Below are 21,365 nucleotides of genomic sequence, written 5' to 3'. Positions count from 1 at the left end.
TGCATTGCATGCATGCAATAACTTCTCCGATGAGGCATTGCTATTCATAAATGCTATGTCGGGAGTTTTTAAGTGCTAGTTGTCTGATCTCTCTTGTAACAAAACAACAAAGCAAAAAAAGTGGTAGCTGGCTTTAGATGTTAAAATAGATAGACTTAAATAGAGTATATATGTTTTTCTGATCTATTCCAAACGACAATTAATGTTCCAGAACAATAAATTATTCATATATAATAATAATAATAATAATAATAATAATAATAATAATAATAATAATAATAATAATAATAATAATAAACAATAGCTTAAATATGGGCCTTGGTGAACACTTGCACTTAAACATAACCAATCAAGCAAGAGTAAATCCCCTTCCTCCTCTTCAACGTTTATCCCTGATACCAAATCATTACAGGAGAGACAGATATGATTATTAGACTAGTACCTTTACCCTTCAAACCACTTACCACAACAGCTGCACCAGGAAGCAGGAACTAAATCGAACTCTTGTAGTCCAACCATAGCCTGCTTGTATTGTAGGAAATAATTGTATTATTTTCCATAACTAGGAGTTGAGCAAATAATATTACAAATCTCAGTGGCCTTTTCCCATAGCTAACATGTTATTGGCCATTACCAAGTTCGATCTAGGTTAAGTCATCCTGACTGTTAATTAGGTAAAATCTTTACCCTGTAATTATATCTCACTTGTAACCAACATCCTTGTCAGAACAAAGGCCAGCAAATGATTCAAGCAAACTCATGAATGAGTCCACATCTGTAGCTTGGGGGCTTGGTTGTGAAAACATACCAGGAACTACATTGCTGCAGCCTGATCTATCCATTGGAAATGGACTGCATTCAGGCAAATCAGCTGCTGCTGGGACCGAAGGGGCATCGTAGCTCGTCTCCATGGTTGATTTCTTAGAACTTGTAGCTTGTGAAGGTTCCCAAAACGCTGGATGCTTTGACAACACTTCAGGTGAGGACCAGTAGTTCACTTGGTGAATGCTGGATTGATCCAATTCGAAGCTAAGCATGCATTTGTCTGAAGATGGTGAATCATCAGGGATCCATTGCGAAGTTTGCAATACATTTGAACATGTATGCTGCCCAATGTAGGTGACAAGAAACATTGGTGGGTCATCTTGCATTCTTTGCACATGTTTTATTGCTTGGCAGCCTTGATATTTTTTCTGAGCACACTTGAAGTAGCTCCTAAAATTTACCAAAAGAGTTGATCAATTTTCTAGCTTAATGGAATTTCTGTTTTGCACCGTATGCATATATAGCATTTCAACTTTTATACTAAAAAATTATTCCTTTTTTTTCTGATAACTTAAAAAATGCCGCTTCAAAATTGGGCCAGAAATAACTTTTTAATTAGTATTTCTAGATGTATAGGATTCTAACGGACGGTGAAAGACAATGAAAAATTATTTTAGATAGAGCACCATATACTATCTTTCAAGATATACCATCTTGGTATTGGGCTCTATACTGTTACTATCTTATTATTGTTTCGGTATGTCTGATACAGAAATGATTTGACATACCAAATATTGATATGTCCTGCATATCATATATTAGTAACGAACCGATACGATACATTCTGTACCATTCGATTTGGTATGGTGTAGCATATCTTGTTAATTTTTGTATTACTCTATTAGAGAGTTTTAGTGGTACTGGCTCAAACATCTTTGATTTGAAGAGCTTTAAACTGATGCAACACAAATTTGTTGATAAGAGAAACATAAATTTCTTAAGATGCCCATTTTATGAGATGTACCTGGGATATTTTGCCCCAAGAATCTTCTTTTGCCCATATTTTTTCCATATATGGCCATCTTCTAATTCTGTAGCTGAAATGACCTTCTGTGCACCTGAATATCCTCTGCAAGCAAATAAACTACTCTTAATATTTTCAACAGGTGAGGAAAAATAAGGGAGAGAGGAAAAGAATACGGAGGATCAAGTGGAAGATTGCTTGAAAATTAAAATGAAGGGGAGGGTATCAATCTTCTGATTAGAATGCCTTAAAAAGTGGGAAAATTGATATTAAAATAATGAATTTATAGGTGGTAGATGATGTTATAATATTATGATAAATAGAATAATGAGAAAATGTGTGTTTCTTTATAAACAAAGGTCTGTTTGGAGATGTTGTAGCTTTAATTAAAAATAAAATTTGATAAAAGCTATATTTTGATGTTAAAATTGCTTTAAGATAGTAAATTTTTATTTAGTTATCAATATTTTAAAATTATTTTGAAACTGTAGAAATAATTTGTTGGATGTTTGATTGAAAATCCAAAACCTACTTTTGTATTTCTTTTGGAATTGATAAAATGCTTCTTGTTATTGGAGGATTATATCCATGCTTGCGTGTTTTTATGAGAATAACTTTTAAGAGATTGACATTTTTTAATCAACATCCACGATAAATTAATAGATGGAGAGGAAAGGAATGTTAATTTGCATGAGCCCTGCTAGTTTCCACTGAGGCACAGACTAGAACTCTTGGAGCAGTGAATTATATAGAAATAAAGTGAAATATATAGAAGAAAGATAAAAATTATTGTCTTCATGTCAGTAGGTGGGGATGGAGATGAGAAAAGATTAATCTAAAGAAAAAAAGTCCTGATACACAAAAAAGTCGAAAAAAATGGAACGTAGATGGAGATGAGATAAGATTAATAAAAAAAAAAAATCCTGATACACAAAGAAGTCGGACAGAAGATGGGTGGGTGGTAAGAGGAGATTAATCTAAAGAAACAAAAGTCATGATACACAAGCAAGTCTGAAGAAGGGTGTTGAAATGAGCTATAGATCCTTCTGATTAGGAATGCAATCTTTAATTAGAAAAAATATGTTTGTATAATTTCTAAATTGTAGATCTTCTGATTAGGAATACAATCTTTAGTTAGAGAAAAATACGTTTGTATAATTCTAATTGTGATCCCTCTGATTAGGAATGCAATCTTCTAATTAGAAAAAATATATTTGTATAATTTCTAAATTGAGCCCCTAAAATTAATAAAAAGTCCTTTTGATCCTAGAGAAAGTATTCCTTCTTCCTCTAAATCTTCGTCTTCACATTCTCTTCTATTTTTTCTATTTTTCAACATGGATCAAGCTCTGTTTCATGAATACGCTCTATTCCCCTCATCTCAATCCACACCCTGAGCCTCCATCGCTACCACTGCCGCCTCCACAACCGTTGCCATCAACACCGCAGCCGACGCTTCCGACGCTGCTATCACGACCGCTACTGCATCTCAAATCTTCTCCAGATCCGGGTCTCCCACACCCTACCATCGCCATCGCTGTTGCTGCTTCTGCCGCCGCGCTGTTGCAGCTTTCGCCACTGCGTTGAGCCACCGATGTTGCTACTCGTCGACCCACCGTCGTATCCACCGTGAACCACGGGATTGAGAACGGAAGCCGCTGACCCCCTTCTCATTTGGAGCATCTTTTTTGGAAGTTTCTGAATATTATTGAGGTATCTTTCATGCAAGCAGATATTCGATATTTTTTATTCGTCATCTGAGTTTATCTCAGATTATTGGTGAGAAAAATTCAAATACCTTTTCTCCCTCAAGATTGTTCTTGTTTACTTGATCATTTAAGTATTTTTTTTGACAATGGGTGATAAAAATCCTTTAACCATGGAGGATTTAGAAAAGTTAATGGTTAGGAAGATGAAATCTGTACCTCGAGTAGTGAGTTTTCAAAGATCACCCTAAAACTAATCCGGTCAAATTGGATGGTCGGGTACCTACTTGAGTTGGAAGCGACATGTTCATCTAATTTTAGAGTCTCACAATCTTGAGAGATTTATAAGTGGTACTGCAAAAAGGCCAGAAGGAGAAGAGATCGCTGTTAGACAGTGAAATTCTAATAACTCTCGGGTAGTAGTATGGCTCCTTGCCTCTATGGTACCAAGTGTTGCTCATACAGTTGATGCACTGATGAATGCTTATGAGTTATGGCAGGCTGTAGCCACAACTTATTCTATAAAGACAATAATATGCATGCCTATAAGATCCAACGAGAGTTCGAAACTTACTCAGGGTTTTCGATCAGTAACAGAGTATGTTGGAGAATTAAAAAAGTTGTGGAATGATTTTGATTTTTATAGTCCCTTTATCCCTACTCATCCTGGTGATGTTGAAGTGTTCGCAAATGGATAGAGCGTCAGCACCTTATGGATTTTTTGGATGGACTAAACCCAGAGTTTGAGTATCGACGCTCTTCTATTCTTAGTACACAGAGTGGCCAACTCTTGATGAAGATATTTTTTTGGTTCTTAGTGAAGAAATTCGATTAGCCACTATGTCTCGTTCTACGAACACAGCTATATGATCTGCATTTGGTACAGCCAACTACTCTTGGAAGCTCTTCTCCTATCAATTTGCTCAAGAAACTCAGCCTCGACCTCATGGGGTTAAGATTTGTGACCACTGTCATAAGCCGGGCCACATCAAAGCTTACTGCTATGAGCTGCATGGTCGTCCAACTAAGGCGTGGTCGTGGAGGTGGTCTTCTGGTAGAGCCGTGTCAATATAATCATCTCATTTTTCTTCTATGGGGGATTTATCAGTCAAAAAATGAACTTTTGAAAAAATTAAATCTGGTGTAAATATTTCTGAAAGCAGTACTTCCACAAAAGATTCTTCAAATCAACCAACAGTTCTCTCTATCAGGTAATTTTGCCCAAATAGGTATCAATAATCAAATTCATGCTCTTAACTGTAGTAATTTTTCTCCATGGTAGTTGACTCTGGAGCATCCAATCATATGACTGGATCCTTTAGAGATTTTGTGTTTATATTCCCTGTTCTGCTCGTGATAAAGTTTTCTTGCTGATGGCTCCTTTACCCTATTTTAGAAAGGATCTATCAAATACACTTCCGAATTACCTTATCATCTGTTCTACATGTCCCTAGATTTTTATCAATCTCCTATCCATTAGTGCTATTACGAATGATCTTGATTGTGCCGTAATTTTTTTAAAATACATTATGTCTTTCAGGAGCCAAAGACAGGAAGAAAACTTGGGACTGGCATAATGCGTAATGGGCTTACTATTTGGAGGGAGGAGTTTCGAAGGCTACTCAGAAATCAGTTTGACAGTTTCATCTTCACAAGAGAAGACCTGTTGCTCCAGCACCGCAGGCTTGGTCATCTTCCATTTACTCTCTTAGCTCGTATGTTTTCAACTATTTTTGAATCATATAATAAAGAGAAGCTTGTATGTGATGCCTGTGAACTAGCTAAACATACTAGAAGTACTTATCCAGGCTCAGGCCTGCGTAGTAAAGCAATATTTGAGGTAGTTCATTCTGATATATGGGATCCTGTGGGACCACCGCTATTTCTGGTCATCGGTGGTTCGTCATTTTGTTTATTGTTTTAATCGTTGCACTTGGGTTTATCTATTAAAAATAAGAATGAAGTATTTCAGTCATTTAGAGATTTTCATAAAATGATTGGTACTCAATATGGAGCAACTCTTAAGATTTTTCGCTCTGATAATGGGATAGCGTATCTTAATAAAGAATTTGAGGAGTATACACATAATAATGGTATTATACATCAAACAACTTGTGTTGACACACCGGCTTAAAATGGAGTTGCTGAAAGAAAGAATAGACACCTACTTGAAGTGACAAGATGTTTGATGTTTTCTATGAATATTCCTAATTTTATGGGGAGAAGCAGTATTAACTGCAGCATATCTAATTAACCGAATGCCACTTCAACTTTGGACTATAAGACACCTCTTGAATGCCTCAAGAAACTAATTCTTTCATAATTCCCCCAAGGCATTTGGCTGTGTTTGTTTTGTTCGGGATCATCGACCTTCGATTGGCAAGCTTGATGCTCGTGCCTCAAGTGCATTTTTGTTGGTTATTCTCTACTCAAAAAGGGTACAAATATTGATGTCCGACTAAGCGAAAGTTGTTTATCAGCATGGATGTAACGTTTCGGAGTCTAAGCTATTCTATATATCTTCTGTGTCCTCTTCCTCTCCCGTCACCTCTGGAACTGGTCGAGAAGGGGAGTTCTCTGGAGAGAGTCCTATTACTGTGGATGTTGGTATAAATGGTGGATCTGATACTCAGGAAGAGTTTATTTCTATTAATGCTAGTTCTGACACTCAAGAGAAGCATCTAAAACTGCATCTGAGACTCTCTCACAGCCTGTTACTTCAGTTTCATCTGATTCATCTCTCTCTCAGAGCCTATTACGCATTCTCCAGTCTTCAGGTCTTCCTCTTCTGTCCCGATGGTTTCATCTTCTACGATGAATGTAATTCTCCTGTACCTCCCATTCATTTTACATTAGATAATGATGATCTAAATGTTCCTATTGCTTTATGTAAGCCTACTCGTCATGCTGGTATTCTGCTCGACTTAAGGATGGGTGGGATACAAACATGACATCACTAATTTGTATCCTATGAGTCTCTCTCTCCATCTTATCAGAGTTTTATAGCTTCTTTGTCCTCTGTCTCCATACCCAAGAACTGGAAGGTTGCTAAGGAAGACCTAAGTGAAAGCGCCATGCTTGAGAAATGCGAGCACTAAAAAAAATAATACATGGAAACTTGTATCTTTGCCAGCTGGTAAACAAACTGTGGGATGCAAATAGATTTTTACAGTTAAGCAGACACCTGAGGGTATGTTGAACGGTACAAAGCTCGTTTAGTAGCAAAAGGATATACACAGACTTATGGCATCGACTATGATGAAACTTTTGCATCTGTTGCAAAAATAACTCTGTTAGAATCCTTATATCATGTGCTGCTAACTTCGGATGGGATCTGTTTCAGCTCGATGTAAAGAATGCTTTTCTTCATGGAGAACTTCAGGAGGAGGTATATATGGATATTCCTCCAAGATTTGCTACCGCTCAGATAGTGGGCAAAGTATGTCAGTTACGATGCTCTCTTTATGGTCTGAAGCAGTCACTCGTGCTTGGTTCGATCACTTCCGACGAGCAATCATTCAGATGGGGTATAAATAGAGCAATGCAGATCACACACCCTTCTTTCGGCACAACAAGGATAAGATTGCTATTTGATTGTCTATGTTGATGATATTGTGGTCACAGAGATGATTCTAAGGAGATAGCTCATTTGAAGGCTCAGCTGCACAGGCATTTGAGGTGAGGATCTTGGACATCTTCGATATTTTCTTGAGATAGAAGTTGCTGTTCTTCAAAAAAAAATTTCTCTCCCAAAAAAATATATTCTAGATCTTACAGAAATCGATATGTTGGATGTCGACCTATTGCCACTCCTATTGAACAAAATCATCGACTAGTAGCCGATACCGATGTCCCTGTTGATCGAGAATGTTATCAACAATTGGTAGGAGTTTGATTTATCTATCTCATATACGGCCTGATATTGCATTCGCCGTTAGTTGGTAAGTCAGTTTATGCATGATCCACGTTCAGTTCATATAGATGCTGTGACATGGATATTTCATTACCTCAAAAGCTGTCCTGGTCGTGGTTTGCTTTATTCTTGTCATGGTAACCTAGGGTGGAGTGTTATACAGATGCTGATTGGCTGGATCACTTGATGACCATCGCTCTACCTCAGTTACTGTACTTTTGTTGGAGTAATCTAGTCACTTGCGAAGCAAGAAACAGAATGTAGTTGCTCGATCTACTGTGAAGCAGAGTATCGAGCTATGGCACATGGCGTGTGTGAAATTTTATGGTTGCGGATCTTGTTATTGGATCTAGATCTTTATCAGTCATCGCCCTTATGCTATATTGTGACAACAAGGTAGCAATCAATATTGCTAATAATCTAGTACAGCATGATCGGACGAAGCACATCGAGATCGATCGATATTTTATCAAGAAAAATTTGATGCCAGAATCATTTGTATGTCTTATGTGCGATCTGCTAGTCAACTAGCAGACATTTTGACCAAAATCTTAGTGTGCATTTTTTTTCATTTATTCGTGACAGATGGATCTTTATGATATCTATCACTCATCTTGAGGGGAATGTTGAAATGAGCTGTAGATCCCTCTGATTAGGAATATAATTTCTAATTAGAAGAAAATATGTTTGTATAATTCCTAAATTATAGATCCCTCTGATTAGGAATACAATCTTCTAGTTAGAGAAAAATATGTTTGTATAATTCTAATTGTAGATCCCTCTAATTAGGAATGCAATCTTCTAATTAGAGGAAATATGTCTGTACAATTCTAAATTGAGCCCTGAAAATTAATAAAAAGGCCCTTTTGATCCTAGAGAAATATTCGTTCTTCCTCTAAATCCTCGTCTTCACATTCTCTTCTATTTTTTCTATTTTTCAACAAAGGGGACTGAATATAGATGAGAGGAGATTAATTAGGGATGTAGATGGAGCTAAAAGGAGAATAATATCAAGAAAGAAAGAGTTTTGATATACAGGGATGCATGAGGGATATTGATCGGGCAACACATTATTTTCTAAAAAAAACTTTTGAAAGTACAATATTTTGCTGGCGATTTTATATCCATGAAAAGCAGAAGGCCGTCAGTTTTATATAAACCACATTTTGAGAGATCTTCAATACAATCCAAAATTACTTTTGAATTATAACCAAACATTGAAAATTCTAATTTTAGATCTAAAATCACTTTTAACAAGTACAAACAAACTCCAAATATGCACAAAATGGTTAGGGAAAGTAGATTTAATCTAGGTTCTTATCACTTGCATTAAGGGAAGTAATTAATCATGAAATTTTAACTTCGAACTCATTCTTAATTTAGCATCACAGGATATTACAACATCATAACAGTGGCAAGCCATCTCTTTGATATCCATAAGTTGTGCTTATAGGGAACAAGAGCTGAATCATAATCAGGTAACTAAACCATGTAAAAGGTTAGCAACTTGTGATTGGCTTCCCCATCTTCTATACCCTTTCTTAATGATATCAAAACTCATTAGCTCTTCACATTATGAGATCCTTTTTTCTGAAAGTGTGTTTTAAGAAGTCTGAATTTCCATTGCTTAAGAAGAAGAAGATGCATGACCTTCCTATTTTTCTTGACATATCACTGCAGTCATATGCACATGAATTAATATCAAAATATCATCCTTCTCCTTACCGGAAAAACTCATCTTTGAGCTTCATTGACCAATAAATTGGTTAACCAGTAAAGAATACCACAATATCCAAAGGAATAACCTGTCCTTCCTTAAGCATGATAGCCTAGAATTCTAACCCAATAATTACTAGCAAATATGCTCCAAATAGTCATTATGCAAATTAAATTTACTAACAGCTTCCTAATGCAAAAGCCTCAAAGTATGTTGGAGAAAGTTCCACAAGACAATGCATATTACTTGGTAGGGGGTTGGCCTAGCATGACACCTTCGGTTTTCTTTCCATAACCAAAAAAGAAAATAGAAGGGAGTAGCTCAATGAAAATCCATTAAGCACTGCAAGCATACAAAGAAGGCCCTAAAACCAAGTTGAATGAGAACTTTAAGAAGAAAATACATCACAAAGGAGAAAAAAGAAATTAGGGAAAACAATTTGAAAGGTAATAAGAAAGGCATGTGTGTTTTTATAAGAACCTTAAGAGAATTTCAAGATGTTTGGAATGGATTTTTTTTTTTTTTTCATTTTGTGCGCATATAACAACCTAGGGCCTCATCTAAAAAGACAAGAAAGAAGTTATTATTTGAGTGTTTTGTTGCTATATAAGTATCCAAAATCTCCCTATTTATGTTTGATAGATGTGGAACCAAACAAATGTCTATATGGGTCCTTACATATCCTCTTTCTATTTAATCTCTAGTATCCTCGTTAGTTTAAGTTTTTAAATATATTCAAAATTAATTATAAATACTATGATCGACCCCTGATTAGCCCCAAAAGGGCTCATTCTATAGTATCCCCAGTCATATAAATTATAGGCCAAATCGACTCTGATAGCATTATAATGATCCAGAACCTCACCTAACAAGATTATTTAGAAATTATCTTTTGGATTCCTTAGCCCTGTATAACTTTCCAACATCTTTCTAATATAGAACCAATGCAGGACTAAACATATTCTTGCATAGGCCCTTACAACTGAAAAAGGCTAACTAAAAGGAGTTATATGGGATCTTTGGTCTTGTATAATTATTCAAAATCTTTCTAGTACATAACTGATCTGAAACTAAACACATGCGTACACAATGTCTAATGTTATAGTTTCTGTGGTAAATCTATTATGGAAGTCCAGCCCATTTAATTAGCAGTGATCGATAGTCTTTCAGATTTGAAGGGAAAATTAGTAGTTCGGTAGAGGGTGACCTGTGGTTTCTATAGCTCATGACACATCTTGGTTATTTTATGAGGTAGGTTATGGAAGCACTATGTGATTCTAGCATATATGTTCTATAAGCTTCTCTTACCTGTAATACGCCATGGTTCTAATTAAGGGCTTATTTGGAAGCTCAATCACGATCTTATCCATGTGCCAGCTCACACAAGATGGGAACTGCTGAGTAGAAATAATGACGGAAATGAGAAATGAGAAACCATAGCAGAATGTCCCCAAACCAAATAAAAATTTTCCAATATATGCCTGAATAAAAGTGAAATTTGATATCCCAAAAAGTTAGAAACATAGATTCCTTGGACCACCAAGATTGTCACTTTAGGGAAAGATGTCACAAAAATAAAATAAAGCTTACTTTTTTACCAAAAAAATAAATAAATAAAGCTTACTTTTACAGAAAATAGGATTATTCATGAATGGATTGGCAATATAAGTAGCAGAACAGACCTCAAAAGTACCCACCAAAAGGACCCAGACACCAACTAAATAACAAGTACCAACTACTACCCACTAGACAATCCTTCTTATTCCCTGCGACCATGATTTTTGGGAAACAAAACTTTGCTATCTTCCTTTTGCTTACAAAAAAAAAAAAAAAGGGCACTAAACTGAAAAATAGAAGAAGGAAACAATTTTTGGGATCTTCCAGGAATATATATAGGAGCTTAAACACTATGACTTTTTGAGGTGAAATTCTGTGATCTGACTCTAGTTAAGCCTTCTTAGTTTGTTTATGAGTAGGAGAAGAGAGTAAACTTGAAAGGTGTAGCATTTTGAAAAATCGAAGCAAGGCTAATATTTGAGGAAAGATGATCACCTCCTCCTGATGCCGGCATTCCAACATCTGGCTTCAGAAACCTTAACCATCTTGCCACCACCCCCTTCTTGCCGAGTATTTTGCGAGCTCACTGCGAAGGTCTCGGGATCCGAATGAACAACCCGGGCTTCAGATCTAGTGCTTAAGACAGCGAGAGCTCTGGTGAAGGTCCCGGAAATCTCTTCCACCAGAGCATCAACTGGCTCGCACCCCCCACCAGTCACCAACTCTCTTAGCACGGCTTTCAGTTGTGACACCAACTCGTGGCCTCGGACCAGCTCCCTTGTCACTGCTCCATGGTCTGGAAACGGATCCATCGAAGAGAAGACGAAGTTGACCTCTGAGTCTCCTTCTTTTCTCCTTTCTTTAGTCTTATGGCAGAGTAGTTTTATAGCCCGCTGCCTTGATTGCATTAATTTATGTATACGTAGTTTTTAAACATGGGAAGGAGCTGTTGGGAGATGCATGGAAATTTTTTAGGAGAGTATGCAGTGTGCACCAAGGTGGCCTTGTACCATGCCAATCATCGAGGCAAGCGCATATAAAATTACGATGATGTGATCGGCATGGTGCACTGCCACATGGTGTTCGATATAACTTGGCCGACCCATGAAGGAGGTTTGATGAGAAATTATATTCTATATCTGATGTATGTATATGGTGTAGCGCTGAGCCAGTACACCAGGCATAGAATACAATTTCTCCCATAGGATTCTGGAATGACGTCATCAAAGATGACGTCAGTTAATTTGTACACTTGTTTCTCAGGAAATGAGTTCGACACCGGTCACCTGGCACTTGATTAAGGGTATTCGTACCATTGGAAGGTGAGCTTAATTAAATACACCGGGATCTTAGCTATATAGGAAATTCTTATTGCTTGGATTCATTGCACCTGCCTATGGGATAAGTGTGACCCTTCGGACTCCAAAAGCCATGCCTTCAAACGTGGAGCGTGTGCCCTTCGGGGCTTCATTTGTGCCATTCAAGTATTTTGAGATTAACAAAAAAAAAATAAAAAAATATGACGATAGGATGCTTTCTCTCTTTTCTTCTCCATGGGATGCTCCATTTCTCTGTTTCCCTGTCACTTCACTACTACAAAGCAGCATTTATGCGAATAGGTCACAAATGGCAGCTCAAAATTTCCATCCTCCCTTGTCGCTGTCACACTCATTCCTTGCTTTGAATGTGGAAAAATCGGGGTGACATAAACTGATGGAAGTTGTATTGAAAGTATGTAAACGGGGAATGGTGGGAGATAGAACGGAATGAGACTTGTTCAAATATAATAATTACTTGGGCAGTGCACTTTACCTAAAATAAGCCTTTTGGAATTTTTTAATCTGACAGCAGAGCTTGCACCAACTTGTATGCTGAGTGCTGACCGGCCAGTTCCAAGCCAGGATTTATGTTAAGTACTAAGAAAAATTTCCTGGTTGCTTACGATTTGACTTTGTTTATTGTTTTTCCTCGTGAGAAGTGTTGGTATTTCCTCGTGGGAAATACATTTTAATTTGGAGGGAAGAAACTTGGAGGATCATGGGCCGGCTGCAGTAAGCATCACATCCCTATTTTCAAGGTAGCCCACGTAATTAGGCTACGGCTTTGTCCACTGTCTCACCAAGCCAGCATTATCTTTTCTCCTCTTCAAAGGGTAAAAGAAGAAACAGATCATCATGCCAAAGCCACTCCCAAAGTAGTTAAGATGGTGGTTTCCTTGGTAAGGGACTGGACCAAAAATACTGGAATCACATAGATAAGCAGGCTCTGTTCATAGGTGCATTGGATTATAAAGATGGTATGAGGACATCGGGAGTTTCATCAGGTTGTATGGCTCTTGACTGGAGGATCATAAAATCTTCTATCACCCACACTATATTTACTAACTTCTAGTTCCCAAATCCTTGATGTGATATCATGTCAAGGCACTTCGCTGTGGACCTTTGGTACATTAAGGATTTTGGACATATAAATCCTTGATGTGTTATCATGTCCAACTCTTGTAATCTTACATGTGAATTTTCTTCTTTAATGTAGATATCGAGGGGAAAGTGAGTTACTTCCACCTCTTTTGCCTCAAAAAAAAAAAAGATTGAAGAAAAATTATTGTGTTGAAGAGTCTGCCTACACCTCACCATTTGTGCAGGTGTGGGGGTTGGAAGAGGGCATTGAACTCTACCTTAGTCTCCCACATTCATCCTGAGGGCCATCAAGTGGCGGACTGGTTGGCTAGACAAGAGCACTCAAAGGTGATATATTGTTTGAGCAAATGGATCTAATGCCTTCAGATCTTGGTCGATTGCTTGCAGAGGATGCTTTTGGGGTGCGATATGTTAGAAGTTAAATATCACCTCTTGCTTTTGAACACTGATTTCAATTCTTTCTATGGTGGGTTCTATTGGATTCTGTCTGACCATATCTTTTCCTAAAGCCTGTATGTTATGGTGGTAATCAGTGTTATGGTGACGTGCTGTAATCCTCATATTTAGGAGAAATTATCTATAGGTTCTTAGATTGATCCGAAATTATTTTTAAATTTTTGGACTTTCAAATTCCATAAAAAATCCTTGAACTGCTAAGAAGTTATTGCTAGGTTCCTGCCGTCCATACAAATTGATTATATAGATCCATATTTAGTTACACAGATTTATGTTCAAATTACACAGATTTATGTTCAAGTTACACAGGTTACGTAGATAATTTGAACATAAACTTGTGTAATTTGAATATAAATTTGTGTAACCTGAATATGAATCTATATAATCAATTGTATGGATGACAGAGACATAAAGATAACTCTTTAGCAGTTCAAAGATTTTTTATAAAATTTAAAAAGTTTAGGAATTAAAAGTAATTCTGAATCAATCTAATGATCTATAGGTAATTTTTTTCATATTGAACAATTTTTTTCATTTCTAATATAGCTTTCAGCTCCTCCTTTTTACCAAAAAAAAAAAAATCTGCCTACACGTACTGGACCACTGTATTCCCATTTCCCTACCAGGGCACCAGTTCTTTAGGATTGATTCCTAATAATTGTTTTTTTAAAAAAAAGTCAAGGATTGGTGCATGCAACCCATGAGGGCCACTTGGAATATCGGAATACAACCAATGATAAACTTCCATATAGAATAATATATAGAACCAATGCTTTGATCGGGGAATGGAGTGTTTGTATTGAGTGGAAGTAAATATGTGGAAGACCTGTGTGCATCCCAATGTCTCTGAACTAAAACTATTATCAAAGACTTCTCCTAGCATTAGCTGGCTCATCATGTGGCAAGAAAATATGGATAACAAAATTTCATCGAATAATAATATTATGTGTTTTTATTTTTATATTACAATTTAATGTAAAACTATAATATTATAATATATAATTATATTATGCTATTTTATGCAAAATCATATGATATATTATTAAACCACCTTGGTATATGGTCCATACCTCTTTTGATTTGGGCCATTTTAAAATATTATGGTTATTCACATGTAAATAATGGATGACTGCGTGAGGAGACCACATTAAGATTTTGGTCACACAGAGACCACGGAAAGGATTCAACTTTATTAGATCACCATTGGTCACTTTAAGATTTATGCAGATGGATGAATGATGGAGTTTGATGCACTCAGATTTGTGCGGTGGATGATCCAACAGTGGATTCAAGAGAAGGAAAGTGAATCTTTATGCAAAAGTTACAACCAATATCTATATAGCGAGCTATCATGTATCCATACATTTATGCCGGTAGGAATGGTAATTTTAGCCGATCTATCGGGTACTCGATCTGATTGGATCTGCATGGGGTGGATGTTATTCGATCCGATTAGAACTTGAGATAGATATGAGTTCTAGCAAAAATATCCAAAGCAAGTTGTGTCAGGTACCAATAATAGAATGCTCCATCCCAAATTCAATCTGGTATAACTTTAATATATATATATCTTCCATTCAAAATTATAATGATCTTATAATATTTATGTGCATCCAATCAATCCGATCCGATCAAACCCATCTTTTCTATCCAATCTGACCTACATCTTTACTAGATCCGATGCAATCGGCCGAGATGGATATAGGGTAGGTATAGATATAAAATTTTTAATTATGGAACAATTAATCCGACTCATATATGGTCCGTTGCCATCCTCGTATGTTGGCCAGCAACACTATTAGATTTCTACGGCCATATAAACCATGCAAAGCAAAAAAAAAAAATTGATGACAATGGAGCCAACGCAAGATGCCACCGTGTTTTACTACTGGACGAAGTTTATGTACGAGGATTACAACTGAGCAAGAGAACTTTAGCACAGAAATGCAGGATTAATTGAGGGTAGCTATATGGAGAGGAGAAGAGCAAAACTTCAAATATAGAACCGGACTTCAAAACCTGAAACAAATTAAATCAGAGAATCTCTCAGGTGATCCCTCAGAAACTAGTTTGCTTGCATAATTTAGAGGGGAGTCTTTTAATCTTGGCTCAAGTGGAGGTAAATCCTGCAAGGTCACCGTGCAAAGAAAAAGCAAATTCTTCATGAGAGGGGAAAAAAAAAAAAAGAACATACAAAGCAAATTCGCATGAAGCATGGGACACAGGTGGGAAGGCTTGGCAAACTGGCAAAACCCAAACCGCATAGTTCTCTCCTTGTCGCTGAGCCTACGCACGAAGAAGAAATAAAGTCTGTTGCGACGAAGCTTCTTTAGGGCTGCCGTGTCACATCAGCACACGTTGTGAAGTGTGTGATGGGCGATAAGCTTTTTGAGTCATGAGGCAACTTCTGCCAAGCTTGGTAGGAGAAACCCAAAGAAGGGTTAACTTAGAAAAAAGAGAGTGAAACCTTCTCCATGGGCAAAGGAATTGAAAACTTGACATGAAGGGAAAGGTTACAAGCAACTAGAAGACGGCTCGCCCACGTCCAAATCATTGGAAGCTACTGAGGAAAATTCTTCAAGACTTGGATTTCTCTGAATTCAAAATAAGAACAAGGTCTGTGGGAAGCTGCCTTTGTGGGCTAAAACAGTCCACCCACCCACCAAGCTAATATCCTCAATATGACTAGGACGTTACTGTTAGAATAATAGACCCCATGGGTCCGGCCACATCTATTGAAGTGCTATCATAATCATTCCGAAATTAAATGCATTTAGCCCTCAACAAACTTTTAATTATATATAAACAAACTTGTCATCATTTGATGAGGATGCTACCAATGAGATATCTGCACCCATTGCTGCGTGAGTAATCTCAACTTTAAAGTCATTAATTATTATTTAAGTTGTCGCATTCCCCCTCAAAAGCAAATAAAATGTTTGAAGCTGCTTAACTAAATACTAGAGTACAGCACGTCAGACGCAAGCACATGGATGCACGATATGAATAATTGTGATATTCTTATCTAATTGATGGTAATTTTATCATTCATCTAAAGCGAGGCGAGTATATATAGATAACTTGCCCTATTTTTTTACATTTTAGTTTCTTCTTGCCTTGGAATTAGTGGGATTTTTCTGCATGCAAGATCCTAAAGCTTCCGGAACATATACAAAGAGAGAGTAAGTGACCTACCTAGCGGAACTCTAGAGTCTTAAAACCTATGCACAAATTTATTGAAAAGGCTTAGATATCGTTTTGAGCTTTCAATCCGTTTTGTGGACATTTGGCTCCTAATTTGATCTTTACAAGGACTGTGTATAATTTCGTGATATGGCAAGGTTGAGGTCAAAAAATGATATTATTTGCCCAAAAATGGTAAAACCAAGCTAGGAAGTGGCTTCTATTATTATCTAAAGCAAGCGATCAAACGGATGATATTTAAATTTTGGAAAAAAAATAATGGGTGTATTGTCTTTTTCTCAATGAGTACCTTTACTTAATATCCCTAATTTTCATCACAGCTCCATACTAATCGTAAAAAAACTCCATACTTCGAAATCTGACAAATAACTTCTTTTTGTTCATATTTGCAACCCGGAGGTACAAAGTTTGTCATTAAACATGAAGCAACCCTCTTTGTACAGGCACTTGCAACTTTATTACAAAACCAGGAGGGTGGCTAATAAAGAATTAATCATGTGAATCCTATCAACTCCTAGTGCTCTATCTAATTGTGAAATAGAAAAGTTAGAGATAAAATCGTCGTTCTGATGGCTCTTCATTGATGCCCTTCAAGGCTTCAACTGTCTTGCCTTGGTTGCGAGAAGATGGCATCCATGCTGCTCCCACTGCTGCCCGAATTGAACATAACATCCGCCAGAGCAGCAACGGGACAATCGATATCCCTTCCGCCACCTTGCATGTTAGAAGGTCCGGCTTGTGTGCTGCTACCGACGAGGGATGGGATTTCCCTTTGGCCATGGTCGAACTCCCTAGAGAACCAGATACCCAGTTGGGTTGAAGTGGGTAGGGAAGAAGGCGGCTGTGCGGTGGCTTCCGGCATCGGTGCTTCCCCTGGTGGGTTGTTGTTGCTGCTGCTGCTGGCGTTGTTGGTGTTTGGTGTTATAGAGGGGATAAGGAGTGGTGTGGTCGAGGTCTTGCAGCTATGGGTGCCACAGTACTTGATCTCATATGTGTATGGATCCTCGTCGAGTCTCTGGACTTGTTTCTTTGCATTGCAACCGTAGTAGCTCTTGTGGGTGCACCGGTAGTAACTCCTGCCAAAGGCACGCATAGGTTTTTGAAGCATTAGCGAGTGGATCGGTTTTGGTGATACCTTATAGCTTGATTCTTGGGTGTAAAAACCAAATCTTTGGGATTCAAATTGAACTGCAAGGAGCCAGCGGAAGGCCTAAGCTTTGAGAACGTTCACATGTAGCTCGCTAGCTAACTATTTTCCTTACATGTATGCAATTTAAATAAGTAGCTAGAAGTGGATGGGGCTGGGATTTGTGTTAATGAATAACAAGAAGGAAAGGCCAGGATGACCAGGTTGGATCACAAAACTTCCAATATGAAGAATTCGGCAACTTCTAGGAAAAGTAGCAAATAAGGATCATAAAGCAAACCCTTGAGAAAAAAAGGCCTAACTTATATCCCTTTCATTAAAAAAAATGAATGAGGTTACTGCAAAAAAAAAAAATAACAGACTAGAATTGTTGAAGGAAAAGAAGTAGCAGGAGTTGAAAAAGGAAAACAAACGAGAGCCAAACCCTCATGAAGTGACAAGGTAGTATTACATGACAGACCCGCAACCAAGCAAATTGATTGCTTTTTGAGCCAAACAAAATACCCAATGTTTGATTGTTTGGATAAGGCTTGTGCGTTATTCCTGTGGTTATGGCAATGGTGTAACATGGTTAAACCCAATTCTATCCAGCGCACAACCATATGATAGAAAGGTCATTCATAAAGCCAATCACTAATTTAAAACCCTAAAGTTGTAGACCTTCTGCATCCCTCTTTTCACTGATTTGGGCAGCTAATTAGTTCCATTATAAATCTTCAAGTTTCCATTCTTTCTAATAACCTGATTTCCAATTCTAAAGGTCCCGTACAAGATAGCGTTCACCATGTCTGGATGTAGACAACTAGATGCTATGACCTCCTAGATACCAAGTCATGACATCTCACTAGGCCTTGGTAGCACAAGAGAAAAGGGAGCACCATCACCAGGTTATACTGGCATATTTGTTAAGTAGTTCTATAACATACGGCAGCTAATTAATTTCATTTTACTACCAAAGAAAAAAAATAAAGAAAACTAATTAAAAGAGATGGCTACCTTGGAAATCTGGAGCGGAGGATATCTTTCTGGCCATACTTCCTCCACGTGTACCCGTCGTCCGGTGGAATCTCCGTGTTTCCCGTTCGGAGGGCCGGCACCCTCACGATCGTCCCGCCGCTATCCCTCCTGACAATTCAATTAGCAGTTGGTTATCCAACGGTCGGCCTCAACTAACTTTTTAAATTGCTCAACTTAGCCATGAATATGACTTCAGCATGCATACTACATTGAAACCTTTTACCACGGTCATTTTGTCATAAAAACTTTATTTTGGATTGAAAGATGGTAAGGTAGGTAAGAATGGATGCAACTTCTCATTGTTTCTCGATCACTATCAAGCTCACATATAAGGAAAATTCCTTGACCTTTCCAAAGGAAGAAATCTAGGTGGGAACCCATCAAGAAATCCAAAGATTTGAATTTTACCTCCTCCTCGAAGATCTTTGAATCGAAGACCCGGTCGGTCTCCTCTCGGCAACCAACGAGCCCGCTGCCGCCACCGGAGCCTCTCCTCCGCCCCTACCAAATGCATCAATATTCACATCAGGGGTGCTACCACGACCGGTATCCACCATCCTCATGGCCATGGATGTCGCTTGGAAGTCCAACCCCATCAATTGCCCTTGGGAAAAATCGATTGCTTGCATGTAGCTACCGCCATGGGAGCTCCCTTCTCCGGCACGTATATCCAAAGGTTCGGAAAGAGACCCCGATGTCTCCCCAAAGAACATCTGAGTGCTATAGTGCGAGGTGTTGTGAGAGCGCAGGTCATGGATGGCTTTGTTGAAAGCACCAACAACCTCTTCGCAGGAGCTCACGAGGAGTGGGGGATGGTTTGCGAAGTGTCGGAGTCTTGTTTCTAGTTCTCTGGCTAGCTTGCATGCATGAAGGATTTGGTTCCAGGTGTCCATATCCATGGCTGCTGGTGGTGGGCTTTTGTTAGTGTAGCATATATAATTTGATCTAAAGTGTGAGAAGGAAATATATGGTAGGGGTATGTGAATGGAGAGAAAACAAGTGTAGAAGATATATATAGGGAGGAGGGTATACCAAGGATTGTAGGACTTTTTTCATACGTTAGATGGTGGGGCAGGGGAGGGAGGCCATGAATTACATAACATTGTGGTGAGGAAGGGTGGACTGGGTGGTACCCAAAATAAAAAATAAAAATGGAGGAGGACTGGGTCATGGTCCTTGAGGTTTGTCTGGCTTTCTCCGGTCTTAGGGAAGACCTTCTTAGTTGAAAAGGCTCTTTGAACTTGGAAACATTTTTCTCTCTTCTCATGGGATGACTGCGTGGAATTTTCTATTTTGGAGTCTTCTGTACCGAGTGGCAGATTGGAGACCGGATCCTGGAATGGGTGCGTACCAAGACTCCAGCCGTGGAACCCAAATCTGATCCATCTGAACCAAGTACTGTGCACGTACCGTACGTGAGGACGGTGGCATAACGTCAGAACACGGCGTACCCAGCCAAGTGGGCTAACTCATTTAATGCAACAAGGTCTGGCCCCAATGAAGATTCTGATTTGTCTCTCGTAATTATATGCTATGCTTTTGGCTGGAGAAGTTATGAACCAACTATGGCAACCTGCAAGCATCCGTTACTTTTACCAAAGATGTAGGATCCTCTGCTTGCACAGTTGAGTGCGCAGGATGGCCATCAACAATGATATATGATGGAGAGATCACACATCCAAGCACATAACCCTACTACCCGACCTAGAGATTAGCCCTAATTTTAGACTTCAGTTTATCTATATTGATGCATGTTTACTAGTACTGATCTATTCTCCAAAACATAGATTTTTTTTTGCAGGAATTATCAAAAATAGGAATAAATATTGGTCTCTTGGTCCGGTCAAATCATCTATATCATTACGATGTTTCCTACAACTTGAATGACGAGTGCATACTTTAATAATATGGTAGGTCATGAAAATTTGAGGGAGCAAGCCTTTTTCATCTAAACAGAACATTGAGCAAATTGGATGTGCCACATACTTTCATTATACAAATTAATTGTAAAAAATAGATTATAGAAAATGGTGTATATATAATAGCAACTATGCATGCGATACTTCCATGGGTGATTATGATATGCTTATCATATATAGCATCGAAATAAGGCCATGTACCCATAACTTCTACCTTTTCATAATCTATTTGTTGTATCATGTGTGACATGAGATAGCTGTGGTGCTATACTCCTCCTGTTATAGCTCTCCTGATTTTTCCTAATTCTTTGTGTATAGGCAAGTGCTTGACTAGTCTCCCTTATTACATGCTTGGTGTCACATAAAACTTTATTTTGAAAGCTCCACACCAAGATACTTAAATATTTGTTCTAAAACTTCACACCAAGATATTTGCCAGATTTGAATAAAAAAATACACACACATATAGATGGATGGATGGATGGATAGCGCATAATATTAAAAGAAAAATGAAATAACC

At 37.9% G+C, this 21,365-nt stretch overlaps 2 protein-coding genes across 3 annotated transcripts; both read right to left on the bottom strand.

Annotated features, from left to right (window-relative positions):
• Positions 1 to 515: 515 nt before the first annotated feature.
• On the bottom strand, positions 516 to 11,516 carry LOC105045089 (probable WRKY transcription factor 70). 2 transcript variants are annotated; one of them, XM_073257384.1, is made up of 3 exons: positions 11,178 to 11,516; positions 1,790 to 1,894; positions 516 to 1,215 (listed from the first exon to the last, which is right to left on the bottom strand). In XM_073257384.1, exons 1-3 carry the CDS (start codon positions 11,492 to 11,494, stop codon positions 702 to 704), a joined length of 936 nt encoding a protein of 311 aa, XP_073113485.1. In that variant the 5' UTR covers positions 11,495 to 11,516; the 3' UTR covers positions 516 to 701. The 2 variants fall into 2 exon arrangements, with proteins under 2 accessions (XP_073113485.1, XP_073113486.1); XM_073257385.1 differs by lacking the exon at positions 1,790 to 1,894.
• Positions 11,517 to 17,146: 5,630 nt separating this feature from the next.
• On the bottom strand, positions 17,147 to 19,830 carry LOC105045090 (WRKY transcription factor 55). Its single transcript, XM_010923252.4, has 3 exons — positions 19,335 to 19,830; positions 18,906 to 19,034; positions 17,147 to 17,838 (listed from the first exon to the last, which is right to left on the bottom strand). The coding sequence occupies exons 1-3, from the start codon at positions 19,823 to 19,825 to the stop codon at positions 17,361 to 17,363; spliced, it is 1,098 nt and encodes a 365-aa protein (XP_010921554.3). The 5' UTR covers positions 19,826 to 19,830; the 3' UTR covers positions 17,147 to 17,360.
• Positions 19,831 to 21,365: the final 1,535 nt, after the last annotated feature.

The sequence above is a fragment of the Elaeis guineensis genome, chromosome 5, assembly GCF_000442705.2.
Source record: "Elaeis guineensis isolate ETL-2024a chromosome 5, EG11, whole genome shotgun sequence".
Taxonomy (NCBI): Eukaryota; Viridiplantae; Streptophyta; class Magnoliopsida; order Arecales; family Arecaceae; genus Elaeis; species Elaeis guineensis.
This window is presented reverse-complemented; position numbering and strand designations above follow the sequence as displayed.

Bases quoted from the DNA above. Each gene is read 5' to 3' on its own strand.
- LOC105045089 (XM_073257384.1), bottom strand. From the start codon at position 11,494: ATGGATCCGTTTCCAGACCATGGAGCAGTGACAAGGGAGCTGGTCCGA. The intron at 1,895-11,177 runs GTGATCATCTTT...ATTTGCTTGCAG, and splicing joins AATGCCGGCATCAGGAGGAG to AGGATATTCAGGTGCACAGA. The intron at 1,216-1,789 runs GTACATCTCATA...GGTAAATTTTAG, and splicing joins CTTGGGGCAAAATATCCCAG to GAGCTACTTCAAGTGTGCTC.
- LOC105045090 (XM_010923252.4), bottom strand. From the start codon at position 19,825: ATGGATATGGACACCTGGAACCAAATCCTTCATGCATGCAAGCTAGCC. The intron at 19,035-19,334 runs GTAAAATTCAAA...TTGAATTGTCAG, and splicing joins CAAAGATCTTCGAGGAGGAG to GAGGGATAGCGGCGGGACGA. The intron at 17,839-18,905 runs GTAGCCATCTCT...TGCCTTTGGCAG, and splicing joins CTCCGCTCCAGATTTCCAAG to GAGTTACTACCGGTGCACCC.